We start from the raw sequence: 14332 nt of genomic DNA on the forward strand, positions 1-14332 counted from the left end.
AGGAGATGCGGACATCGTGGCTTGCAGCAACGTGTCGCTGCTTCGTAGATCCTAGTATTTGCAACACTTTATGACAAGTTGTTACACGTATACATCTTGATGCATTGCGCCATCGCCACACATGGAGGCATCGGAGTAGCTAACAGTTGATACAGACTCATGGTGACAATGCATTACCGAAGGAAAATATACTACTTTGTCCAAAACACCCGCTTGGTTTGGTTTGGTTTGCGTGGTTTAACGTCTCACATTAATTGAAGCAATGAGAGATGCCGAAGTTCCTGGCATCTTCAACTTCAACATGGTATCCATTGATCAAAATAAAGCATTCAAATTAAAAAGCCATGGACAAAATATTGTGCGCGTCTATTGCTTTTGTCCACTGTTAAGCCCATCTACCATTTATTCTACTTTTTTCATGCATAAATACGAGTTGCAACCTTGCTTGCGATTCTTTTATTTATTTTTATTTATTTATGCATGCATATTCGCGATTCTTATAGTTCTATTTTTATGCGTCCGTGTGCTGTGTGACGTCAGCGCACGTTAAAGAACCCCAGGTGACCGAAATTACCTGTAGCCCTCCACTACAGCTCCTCATTCTCTCTTTCTACTTTCACTCCCTTCCTTCCTTCCTCTTTCTCTCTTTCCACTTTCACTCCCATCTTCCTCCCTTCCCTTACGGCGCGGTTGTGGTGTCCACAGAAAAACAAGTGAGACAGTTACCGCGCCTTTCCCTTCCTATAAATAAATCAGTTTTCACGGTGCCGTTAAGGTGTTCACGGAAAAAAGGATACTGCGCCTTTTCCTTCCTGTGAACCTATTATTATTATTATTATTATTATTATTATTATTATTATTATTATTATTATTATTATTATTATTATTATTATTATTATCATTATTATTATTATTATTATTATTATTATTTCGCAGTTTAACTACAGCGTCTCTACGAAAGAGTTATCGCGGTGTTCGTCAGCCAGACTCGCTCACCATGATGCGGGCGTTATCCGAACATTTTTAAAGTAGCCCACATGACAGCCAGCAGTGAATATTTTGCAAAAATGACACTTCCATCAACGTTTCGTTGCGGTCCGCGGAAGTCCTACTAGGCTATTGTGGTATGCAATCAACACGACGATTTCCTCCGCTCGCAGGTGAACGTGACGGTGCTGTACGAACCGTACTGTAAAGACAGCTCGTGGTTTATCACCAAACAGCTCCTGCCCGTTTACGACCAGTTGCGCAAGAATCTCATCGTCGAGATGGTGCCATTCGGGCGAGCCCGCATGAAGGAGTCCCAGGGCCCAGGCTCCACTCTAACCTTCGCATGCCGCCATGGACAGGCCGAGTGTCAGGCGAGCCTCATCCATGCGTGCGCCATTAACCTGTACCCAGATTCGGACAAGCACCTGTCGTTCATCGCCTGCACGCTCAAGGCCTGGAAACCGGAGAAGAACGTCGCCAAGTGCAGCACCGCCAACAAGATGGAGGCCGCTAAGATTATGGGCTGTGCCACCTCGCAACAAGGGAGGATACTTCTGCGGAAGATGGGCTTGCGCACCATGTCCCTGAAGCCGCCCATCAACTACATGCCGAGCGTGGTCATCGACGGTGGCTTTAACAAACGCTACCAGAAGAAGCTGCAGAAGCAGTTCAAGCAGACTGTCTGCAATCACTTCAAGCCTCCAATACCTTTTCCGTGCGTGGTCAAGAAGAAGTCTGGGTGGTTCAGGCGCGGCTAAAATTTTGGTCCGGCTTCAAAATCTGCCTCGTCTCGCCAAGAAAAATCTAACCTACCAGCAAGTGTTCAAGGTTGCAGAGTCTGAGGGTTGTTTAACGAATGTCACTAGAGGCAGGTGTCACAAGTGAACGGCTCACTCGCGCTGTTGATAAAAGATGTGAAATTGAAGCAAAGACAAACTGATTAGTAGACCGCAGAGTGAAAAATGCAAATTGAATCGCTGTGTGACGTAGGTGAATATGGCTGAGAGGACAAGTTTTGTAAATTTTGGGCTTGCTCCACTTTCCTGGTGACGCAAGGAATAAAAAATTGCATCTTTCTTCTCGCTGAAATGACGACATTGTTATCTGAGGTACAGTCTTTGTCAAACTTATACAGCCCAAGAGGTTGGCTTCTAAGCACTGTAACGTGGCTGCTGGGAGCAATACTGTAATATGGATGTAACCTAGATAAGAATGACGGCGAGATTCGTCATCTATGAGATTTCGAACGCTAAAGTTGCTTACAAGCCTCATTACTGGGCCTAGAATAAAAGTCCTTGGGCTGTATACTTTTGACAAAGACTGTACCTCACGGTTACGATTTACTCTGTTGTGATTACAGAGCAAGAATATTTTAGGTAACCAAATTTGTTTTGAAGCGTTGTTGCATAATTAGGGTTCATAAGTAGAAAAAAATGTTCAACGTAAAAAAATTACGGCTCCCTAAATTCATTTACCGTCGCCTAATGTCTGCCGATAAAGATGAAATAATGCGTGAGAGCGGGGCCAGAAGATCGCGAGGGTCATTGGCTTTGACCGCACCAGTTTTCGATCAATAATGGTTACCAGCGCTAAGGAAGTACGAGAGATAGATTAGACTCGCTGATAACGAGCGCAAAGTACAGTACCATATGCAGTCATGTTCTGTTGCGAACGGAATGATACGTACATCCCTCTACAGCGTTTAAAGCATGGCTAAAAATTCATTACAAGCGCGCTTCTCTACAGCGGAAACTTATGTAAAAATGTTGCTTTATTTTTTTTTGGGGGGGGGGGGGGTTGGGGGAGGGGGGCAAATTAGCACCACAGCAGTTAATATATGCACCGATCCTTCGCTCGGCATGCTTAAAGCTTTTGCTTTTACTTCTAAAAACGCCTATTATTGCTTTCATATGACTCTCTTACAAGGAACCCAAAAACACAGTGAACGTAGATTAATAAGTGTGGCAAATGAACTTCTACTCGCAACAGAATCCACACAGCTTTCAGCAGTTTGCGATCTTTTGCAGCGAAGTTTCGAATTTGCACCCTCTTCGGTTAAGAAATGGCCATTGATCAGATTCGTTTAGACGTCGCGCAGCTATAGTGACCGCGACCAGCCGGCCGTGTCGAGCCGGCGTGGCTAAAAACTTCGCAGCCCGCGCGTTTCAAAAGCCTGGTGATGACGCCGCGTGGACGTGGGAAGGAGCACCGGTTCTCAAGACGGCGAAAATTGACGAACGGAAGAAAGTTAGACGGCGGGTGACTAAATTTATACCAGACGAATTCACAAAATTCTTGCTGCAGGATATTCGCGATGTCTGCGGCAGGCATATCAAATTTAATGGATATTTGTGGAAGGTCTCGTTGTAGTACTCTGTGTAAGCGCAAGGAAAACTCTAAAAGCATAGCTTTTTTGTGCGTTGGAACGGTTACACCATCGCCATCGATATGTTCATAACAATACCTTACAATATTTCATTATCTCGCAATGAATAGTCACGAGTGTATAATTGACGTTTTCATGTGTCCAACACGATTCTGGCAAGTTGTCTGTAGAGGGGATAATTCTTTTTAACGAAAACTAATTGACCCTCCCCTTGTCTTTCTCTACATGGCCCCTTTACAATTTACTTTATTTCGACTTGAACGAAAATTTTTATTAGCAATAAGCAAACGTTTTCCGGACTACAGATTGAAAATTGCACCCAGTTATTTGTTAAGGCCCAAGCCTAGCTGCCTGAAGCATCTTCTCGCCTCCAATGACGTTTATACTTACGTGTTTATACTGCTGCTTTATACAGTCGTACTAAGTCGCATATACTCAAGCATTTCTTTTTTTACTGCGTGGGAATGAGCTTATGATGATTTCGCTTTTAACTACTCTTATATTCTCGCGTGATATAAATCTTAAACGCTTGTTTCTTTATAAGCGCGGATACCAAATTAATGTAAGAACACGGAAAGTGAGAGTACACTAAAATATTTAACTAATATAGTAGCTGCATATTAAGTGTATCTCTCAGCTTTATGATAATGTATGCCATTTTAGGATATATTTATGCTATATTATTGACATTGTATGGTAAACGCTTATGAGGTTATTTCCCCATAGAAGTTTTTCAATAGGGCAGGGAATATATGGTACGCCGCAAAAATGTGGCGGTGAAGCGTATTGCCGTTCCCCGAAAACTGCAGCAATGGAAGTACCGGGTGCGTCAATCAAAAATAAAACAGAACCCTACGTTTTGTTCGAGCATGAAGCGCAGTACGGAAACTAAAATGCAATGTTAACAAAATAGCTTTATGGATTAAAATTACTTACTGTAAAGGTTTGGTTTTGGTTTTGTGGGGTTTAACGACCCAAAGCGACTCAGGCTATGAGAGACGCCGTAGTGGAGGATTCTGGGAATTTCTACCACCTGGGGTTCTTTAACGGGCACCGACATCGCACAGCACACGGGCGCCTTGCTTTTCGCCTCCATCGAAAAGCGGCCACCGAAGTCGGGATTCACTTACAGCGTAATACATCGGTGGCGTCCATCGCGCCATCTTTGCGATGTTCAAAGAATTAACTTGAAAAATCGGCACGGCGTAAATCCGTAAAAAATACTTTTAAGCATTTTAAAAGGCGATTGTTGCTGAGAGCTGTCTCTGAACGCACCCTAAAGGTAACATACACTCACTGAAGATAGGAATTGATTATGGTGAAGGAACTGTAGTCATACCGTCACATCCTGGCTGCGTTCGCGGCTGGTTTTGCTGCTGTTCAAAAAAATAAAACATGATGTTATGCAACCTAAAGGGGAACATACTCCAGGAAATATGGTCGTAATTTATTCGAATGTTGTGAATTAAAAAAAAATTGTACCTACAGGAATCGAATCCATGTCTTACAATCAGACAAGTGGTGTCAATCCATTGCGCTACAGAAGCGAAGTGATGTGCGGTCTTTAAATGCGCTCTTATTTGTTTTCATTCAACGTACCAAAGATGACGTGACGGACGCAACTGGCATGATCAGATGATTACTGCAAGCAATTTTAATCCAGCAAACCTGGCACTTTCGTTGCTGCAGTTTTCAGGGAATTTCAATATGTCTCGGCGAATCGAGGGCTGCCAGCGACGAGTACTCCAGGGGCATACAAGCGCTCATGAGGTGAAGCTTCACTCCTACTTTACAGGAGCGGGTAAATGTAAAGAAGTGCTTGTGTTAAATGTTAAATTCGTGCAAAAACGTTTTAATTAGACTGATGTTTACGGAAATGGCGCATCTATCTTTGACGTGCGCTGACATCGCACAGTGGTGTCCGTGTGCTGTGCGATGTCAGCGCATGTTAAAGATCCCCAGGTGGTCGAAATTACTCCGTAGACCTCCACTACGGCTCCTCTTTCTCTTTCCACTTTCACTCCCACCTTCATCCCTTCCCTTACGGCTCGGTTCAGGTGTCCACAGAGCAAGTGTGACAGATACTATGCCTTTACCTTCCTGTGAACCAATTATTATGAACGGCCAAGCAAGATTGTAATGTCTGATTGCTAGCGCATTTTAATGCGCTGCATTTGGCCCCTGAGAGAAATAGCAGTCGTCGGCGTTCGTATTCATTTTTGCACCCTTTTGGCTTCTGCCCTGATCGATGCTTTTCTGTAAAAACCAGCTAGTCGTGACACCCTTCAAAACGAATTGACTTCACCATTTTATGTTGCTTAGCACACAAATGCGCACATATCGTCTTGCTCTGAAAGAGGAGTTAAACGCATATGGTACCACATGACAGCCGTAACAAACCGCATTTTTCTCCAAGCTTCATGTCACGTGCGGCGGTTTCTGCAGACTTGCAAAGCAACCTTGTAACCTGTTTAGGGACAGCTATGTAGCACAATGGTTAAATTAACGCGATTCATTTTACTGCTTCTTTTTGTTACTCGGCACGAGCAATTTCCTTCTTTATTAGCAACAGCGCTGGGATACAAAGCCAAAGGCCATCAAGCATGGTTCCCATTGTTTTCGCATCGTCTAGGAGAGGATCGTATGTCATTATTTCCTGTAGAAAAATGCCTAGATTTTTTCGCGAGCCGGCTCTTCGTCTAGTGTCCCAGCCTTGCCATTAGCATCGCATAGGAGAATAAAAAAAAATAAAAATAAAAAAAACCCTGTGTGCTTGCTTTGACGGTGCTCATAGAAACCATGAGAACAAATCAAACGATCTCCATGAAAGACCTTTTTGACCTTCTTTGCTAGGAGGTTTATGTCAGTATTTCCTTTTTTAGCAGTTTTATTAGTCTTATTCTTCAATCCAGAAAATATGGGCATATGTTATGAGATTTTGATTAAAGAGGCCTTGTTCGGCTTCTTGACTAATAGGATTTTCTTTTTATTCTTCTTTGAGGTTAGGCTAACCCAAACAAGCGGCGCTCTTTTTCTCCGTCGCTTGTAAGTGAACAGCATTGCGTCAAGCGAATACAGATGGGTAAGCCCCAAACATTACTATAGCCCAAAGCACGTTTTGCCCGAGAACCGTTATAATCCACAGTTTCCCGGTCTTATAGTGCTCACACTTCAAGCGAAGTTATGCTGCTGTTCTGATGACGCCGCTATTTCCACGTGATACAATTGTATGCACAGGCAATAAAGTACCAAAAAGCGTCTTTCGCTCTTTTAAGGTTGGTTGTATTGTTGGAGCCGCCATGAGAGTGCTTCCTATATCAATAAACCTGGCAGAATGTTTTGCTCACTTCTTCCGTACATCGTCAAAATACGAAACCAAATTCAATAAAAATTACTTCTAAGACGTGGCATAATATGACGACATTCCGCAGACACCAATGCAAGCTCACTTGTGTTCATCCTATAAGGAAAATTATTCGTAATATTTCCAAATAGCCCGACTCTAACATAAAATATTTGTTTGCTTCATCTGCAATAAACAGAGAAGAGCTTTCTCTTTGATCACACCATTTTCGAAGTTCAGTTCAGGTTAACAATGGTTCTGGTTGCCTAATCCGCCTCATTTTTATTTATATTCTTGGCTACTTCCACCAAAAAAGACGTGCTGAGAATCGGGAACAGGTCGAGTCGGGGTCGAAGACGTGCTCTGTGTGTTTTACGCAACCCATTATTGCCTTTTTGTTTCGCCTCCGGTCTAGGTTAAGGTAGAAGAAGATTCGTTTCGTTAGCCATGGAACCGCACTCCAGTTAAGATAGACTTCGTGCGTCCAGAACTCTAGTCTTGTTTCACTTGTGGATTCATATCCATCTCGTGAGGCTAACAATTCTGCTTCGTTTTGTTTTAAAAAGAAAACATGGGGTACTGATTCGGTTTGGTCAGATATACTTCATTAATTCGTTTAATAAAAGACGTAGGTCTAGCAAAACATCACTTACCATTATTTACTTTTAGATCACTGAACTGAAAGTTTATTGTTCTATAATACAGTCTATCGGGACTAAGTTCTTTCCGGAATACTGATAAAAGAGATCACACAAACGATCTCACTCACTAAGGGATAAAGAGACCACAAATCTTTCCTCTTCAACAGTTTTAATTTTTCTTTTCGGAAGTATTAAAACCCATTACGTTTTTCCGTCCTTGAGCTGCGCTAACCCTATACCTTATGTTTGGCGCTCATTGGACTAAGATTCCTTTGCGCCATTAAACTCAATTCATCCCCATCATCATTATTTTTTTTTTCGCGCCAAGTTTCATTTCAGGTATCTTTATACTTTTTCTCTGCGTAGACCAGATGCTCGTAGAAGAGGGAATGATAACCCAGATTTATTTACAGCCCTCAGCAAGCGATAAGGAAATTGAACATCTAGGGAAATACCACTGCTGCGTCTTAGAGAAGTGTGCCTTAGCCGTGGCTTAACACAACCATGATACCATGGCGAAAGTGATTATCTAATTAGACATGCAAATAAAAAGAGGTCTCGAAGTGATAGCTGTGAAACAAAGCATAAATGCGTGGCGTTAGTTAGCTCAAATCTCGTCGCGGTGCTTATATTCACCGCCGGGAACAATGTCGCTTTTTTAGTTTCATTACGAAAGCAATACTACGCCAGGTGTAACCACTCGTAGCTGCGTGCCGTGTCTGTGTCCGTGTCTGTATTAAGAAAGAAGAATAATAATAATAAAAAGAAGGAGGAGAAGAAGAAGAATGCTCGGTTACCCGCAGTTAATGCTTTCGCTCCATATTCGGTTTAGCAGCGTTGAACACTTCTTAGTTTTTTGTGACTTGTGGTTTACCGGGTTTTAACGTCCCAAACCGACTCAAGGCTATGAGACGCCTTAGTGGAGGAGTCAGGAAATTTCGACCACCTGGGGCTCTTTAACGTGCACTGACATCGCACAGCACACGGGCGGCTAGCTTTCGGCCTCCATTGAAAGGCGGCCATTGAGGCCGGGATTCGATCCCGAAACTTTGGGTACAGTAGTCGAGCTCCTGACCAACTGCGGCACCCAGAGTGAGGCAGTGTCGCCAGTAGTTTTTGTCTACTGCATAAACGTGCAGCAGTAGAAAAACAATTATTGGTGGTCAAATACCACTCACAGCATAATGTGCCTAACATAAGTATCTCGCAGAAAAGAAAAACAATTCTTAAAACTGAAATACCACCCGTAACACATGTGGCGAATCGAGGTGTGTTCTGTTTTGGCAGAAGGCCTTGCATATATCATTTTGTTTCCGTTTTTAGAGCGCAGCTCTTTGGTGCCTGTTCCTGGGGTTCGTGGCGTAGGCGTTGTCCCTCGTAACCAGCTCCACTTTCACTCCCACCTTCTTTCCTTCCCGTACGGCGCGATTCATGTGTTCACAGAAACAAGTGTGACCGATACTGCGCCTTTCCATTCATGTAAACCAATTATGAAACGAACGCTTCAGAGCTCAAGTGGACTTTCACTCCCACCTTCCTTCTTTCCCTTATAACGAGATTCAGGTGTCCACAGAAACAAGTGTGACAAATACTGCGCTACAAATGGCATCGTTTCAGCATTAAGCTCTTTGACACACATTCCTGGGTTTCGCGTCGTTGTCGCCTTCGTTGTTGTCCCTTGTCACCAGTTGTCTGTAATTGTACCGTCTTTGCCAAAAGTAACCAGGCTGCTCCGAAGGCTGGCGGAGCAAGCGCGCGGCCGTGTGGCGGCGTTTCGCTCGCTGTGGCTTATCGGTGTTCGTCAGCTCCGAGGGTACAACAGCTGACGTAACTTCGCACCCTCACTCTCGCCCGCTGGATGATAAAAACTAGGCGCGTATGATGTGCCGGCTGCGATTTCACGTGTGCGAAGCTTGGTTGTGCCCAGCGAGGGCGCTCAGTATAGCGACAGGGCTATTCGCTCTTCTCGGCAACTGCGGAAAACAGAGAAGCAGGTGATAGCAGACACCGTGATCTCTTGTTGTTCGTCTAGGACGAATATGTGCTAGGTTTGCCAGACAGTGTCGCCCTGAAATAACGGCTCCGCGAGCGAGAAAGCAATCATGTGCATATAATATGGCTAAGCGTGAGGAAGGTTTCATTTAAGTTCTTTACTCAAACCAAAACTTACCTACAAGCAAATGCAAAAATTTGTTAGAATCAATCATTGCACATATTTTTAAACAGCCACCCCAAGGGGCTAACACAATTTTGCAAGTCTAAAAAGAGATAAGGTGGCTTGAAAGGGTTCACAAGCTTTCCCATATCTTTGTATCGAAGTTACGACCCTTAATGTGGCGCTACTTAAGGCACCTTGAAGGAAGCATGTTGAACTTTCGAAGTGCGTTATCATTCTTTAATGCACAGGCGCATCAAACACGTAGGAAAGCGCAATTCTGCTAGTGCGTTAGCAGCGGATTACAGAACACAAGCACGTATAATTATATAGCGAGAAACGTGACATGTCTGCTTCAGGCAGTTCCCGAGAAGAGCGAATAGCCCTGTCGCTATACTGAGCGCCCTCGCTGGGCACAACCAAGCTTCGCACACGTGAAATCGCAGCCGGCACATCATACGCGCCTAGTTTTTATCATCCAACGGGCGAGAGTGAGGGTGCGAAGTTACGTCAGCTGTTGTATCCTCGCAGCTGACGAGCACCGATAAGCCACAGCGAGCGCAACGCCGCCACACGGCCGCGTGCTTGCTCCGCCAGCATTCGGAGCAGCCTGGTTACTTTTGGCAAAGACGGTACATACATGCCTTGCTCAAATTCTTTGCCTCAATCTATCGAAAAGCTGGAACAGCTGACGAGCTGAGCTCACATTTCGCATCCGGAAAAACCGTAATCGTCAGCAATTTTTGTTTTTAAACAAATACTAGCTTTCAGGGAAAAAGAAGCCCGGCTAAGAAGAGTGCGAAGCAGCCTGGCCAGCCTTGTGTATGGTGAAGGAATAAGGATTTCTTACGCTTGAGAGACTTCAAAATGAACAATTATCTCCATCAGTATATATGTTGGCAAATAGCTTTTGTTTCCTGTCGATCGATGTTATCCGCTTGTTTGCAGTCACTCAGGAGCGATATAGATTAAGGAATCCGTTACGTCTAACAGAAGCAGCACATGTATCGGCTGTGTTAGTTATTGGGTGCCCCTAAAAAGATAGTCAACAAGCTTTGCATGCTGGAAAAAGCATGATACTAAACACTACGTAAGTCATCGTGCAGTTTCCCGGCCACTCTTCACTTCATCCGAGTTGCTGTATCCGCTTCTTGTGTTTTGATCAAAAGTGTGCGGCCAAAAACTAAGTAATCTGAAGCTTCGAAACTCTGAATATGGGCCCTGTTCAGGAATTTTTTTTCTTGTCTTTGTACCCTAACCAAGACGGACGGAATGTACAGTGTATAAGTTGGCTTTATAATATGTATTGAGAAAAGAATTTTTCACTATTTAATAGCAACACAGATGATAACCGGAGAAAATAAATCATATATGAGAGTTATTGAACGCTCGAATGAAATTACCCTAATTTCATTACTCCTCCAGATTACTTGATTGTCACTTACTTTTCTGGTGTAGTAGTTATTTTTGTAGTGCACTATACATATATTAATTCCGTGGCTAATGCAGTTATTTATTTTTGAAATTATTTCTAATTAAACGCGTCCCTGCCCAGCAGTGCGCCTTAAGGAAAGGATCCACGCGTGAGAAAGAAGAATGAGCCAGCGCATAGGATAGGAAAAAGGAGCGAATTAAGTAAAACTACGCGCCTGTGATCGACATTGACCTCTGTTAGGTCACTGTGAGCATCCGGTGGGTAGGTAAGGTGCACGGGTCGCATCATGCCTGAAGTGTATAAGGGAAGTCAAAAGACACTCACTCCAAGGAAAGCATATAGTTCTTTTTCTTTTCTTTTTTTATTATTTTCTTTTTACAAAGCTGAAGAAAAAATTGGTAGATAACAACAATAGTCGGTAACGTGAAATTTGAGCGAAGCACTCCATGTATTTCAGTTTTGCCATATACTCAGGTAAGAAATTTGAGAAACATGTTTGTATATATATGGAGGTTGAGCTTTCACACTTAATTGATGATTGTTATCAGTGGGTGCCTTTTTGGAGAGTTATCTGAATACGCAAAATAATTTGTTGTTCTTGAATCTACCACGCTGCAATGGCTGGAATCTAATATCCACTTCGATGCTTGAGGGAGTCGTCTATTTTTGAGTGCTTGGTAGCGTTTGTATTGTTGAACTCCATCTCACGTTTGCAATGGTAATCCCCAAGAAAAGCAGTCCCACGAAACAAACAAGAAAATGAGTATGCAGAAAATTTGCGACGTTTAACACTACAGCGCTAGAAAAAGAGAGCATTCAGCGTGCACTTTTTTCATCTTAAAATTACCTGAACAGAAAATACAGAAAGAAGAAGAATGCGCGCGTAACTTTATTTTACGCCTTCTCTGCAAACCGGCTCTTTCCTGGCAAAAAAATTAGTGATGCCAGCTCATGCTCTTGATATGTTGGTATCAATACCATAAGACTGATGAATAGAACGACGAGTCAAAATCGTAAGATGCAAGGAGGTCAGCTACGTCATCAGTCTATGCCACAAACCGGGCCTCTCAGACCAACAAACGTTTCCCAAGTAGGCTGCCAGCGATTGAGCTGGCCCCACAAAGGCGCCCGCAGATGGCCAGCAATACGTCCTAGCTTAAACTATGGCCGTAATTAGAAGCCACGTGACTGCCCCTTAAGTGATACGCGCTTGTGGGTGTAGCTGCATGGTCTGGCTCACAGTCCGCGCGCTTTTGCCTTTACGCGCCACGACGACCAAGAATTTCTTGCCCCATAACGACAGCCGGATTCGCATGTACAGCATTCTAAAAAAAAAAAATAGGCAAATGTTTAACCCTGCTAAACCTAAATGCGGCGGCACGTTGCGCTCAACCCGCCTCTCTTCGTCTCTGTGCGGCAGCTTCTCGGCGAGCTACGTCCACTGGATGATCGGATTCGGTTCGTCGTCTTCGCAATCTCTGAGTCGCAGACAGTTCACGAGGCGTGTCGCATGGATCACCCATGACGACAGCTGCCGTTAAATTGTCGAGCTGTTGCCATCCGTTGGCACCGGATAAGAGGCAACGAAGGCTATTTGGACAGAGCGGGCGCCACATCTCCAGCGTAGCGGCGGTTGATTGATGTCATGGTTATCACGTGACTAGGCAGAGCCGAGCACACGGTTGTCTCGCGCCGCCGTCGGCGGTGGTTGTGTGAAGTCATAGCTGTCACGTGGTTTCACCTCGGTGCAAGGACAGATACTCGCACATGGCGAAGAAGCTACTGAGGGGAGCAGTAAAAATTCTCGCTTTTAAAACAGCTACGGCTATTTCTTAGAGAAAGCTACAAATCTCTAATTGCAATCGGGTGCTTATCGGTAATACGAATAGGTAAAAAATAACTATTACAATTTACTCAATCCCCTTACTAGACAGCATGAGTGACCTGTCTTTCGACATCCGCCAACAGAGGTATTACTACATCGCAAAGTGCTTCTCTTGACCACGAATACTCCATAAAAAAAAAAAAAAAAACAGTGATCGGTTTCTTTGAAGCAACTGGTGTGTGTTTACACTTATGCCTATATCTACGTTGTCAAAATGTAAAAAAAAAAAGTGTCTACAGGGGAATTAAGAGCTCTTAACACCAAACACTCACCCTGATCTCTTTCACATTGTATTCCTCGTAACCTTTAAGCAGCTCATTGGTGTCAACGTGTACAGAATGCGTGGTGCGCAGAGAAAATACAAACAAAAAAAAAAAACATCTGAACAAGCAGTATTTGTTTGCAGCAGTGTTTGAGCGACGGCCGTCAAGAGCCAAGAATCGCGAACAGTCGCGAAACATTCTGGAGACCGATCAAGCCGTAAGACGGCACGTATATGTCTACATCGTATGTATAAGTACGGAGGACTCCACAGAGATGGCTCACTTACTTGGGTGCCAGGCTGCTAGCCCGAGGGCACGGGTTCGAACCCGGCCACATCAGCCGCGCTAAGCGAAACCCCAGTCCATAGCCTCCTATATTATCCATGCCCTGTCGTAGGAGCCTAGATCGAAGGATACGCACTGTCGTTTTCAAGACTCCGGTAACAGAAAGACGATCGTTTTGTTGGTGCACCCACTGGTGCGTTTCGTTGGTGCGCTGTTTCGTTGGTGTTCCGCTAGTGGCCGTGATTTGTTTAAGAGACTATTCTTTCCTTCCACTCTGCTGAAATTCCTACGGAAAAACGGCATGCGCTGAAATGTCGCGACTTCTTTCAGCACGACCTGTGAAATGTAAGACTTTTAATTAGTTAAACTCCTAATCTCAAGCAAATATCAGCTTTTTTTTTCTTCTCACCATCCAAACCACTTAATTTACTAAAACACCGTAGCACCATCTCTGTACGAAAAGCGATGCAATCAGCGCCGCCAGAGACTCCAGTGCTAAGTATACCTCGTCTAGCAAAGAACCTTTATGTAACTTCGTATCGTCATTACCCCTGGTTGCACAATAGGCAAACTGAGCTGACAGGGTTACAGTGATGCCCAGAGCTGAAAGGCGCATTCTCTTAAACTGCAGATTAGTACCTAGATGCCTGTCTAAAATATTTTGCGCATTTGGCTATAGCAAGAAAAGCATAATTATGCGCTCAATGAGAAGAAGTGCTTTCTATGCTTCTGCAGTTGCGGCCATGCGCCCTGTACGTCCTCCTGCAGACGGAGTTCGAAGAGCAAGGTTATAACCGGAGCTCTCAGACCTAATAAAGTCGTTAAAGGCACTAGAGCATGACACATGTGTCAAATTTAAGCACTTTAGCCCAGAGTCACCGTAAAAAAAGTCCGTCCAGTACTTGTGCCACCCCTGCTTCACAACGCTTTTGGCTCTCCTCTTCTATTG

General features: G+C 44.0%; 1 protein-coding gene across 1 annotated transcript; it reads left to right on the forward strand.

Annotated features, from left to right (window-relative positions):
- Window positions 1–262: 262 nt before the first annotated feature.
- On the forward strand, window positions 263–2035 carry LOC146178976 (GILT-like protein 1). The gene is made up of 2 exons (XM_084580088.1): window positions 263–304; window positions 1161–2035. The coding sequence occupies exons 1-2, from the start codon at window positions 263–265 to the stop codon at window positions 1746–1748; spliced, it is 630 nt and encodes a 209-aa protein (XP_084436214.1). The 3' UTR covers window positions 1749–2035.
- Window positions 2036–14332: the final 12297 nt, after the last annotated feature.

The sequence above is a fragment of the Amblyomma maculatum genome, chromosome 9, assembly GCF_055883805.1.
Source record: "Amblyomma maculatum isolate TAMU_Amacu chromosome 9, ASM5588380v1, whole genome shotgun sequence".
NCBI classification, from domain to species: domain Eukaryota; kingdom Metazoa; phylum Arthropoda; class Arachnida; order Ixodida; family Ixodidae; genus Amblyomma; species Amblyomma maculatum.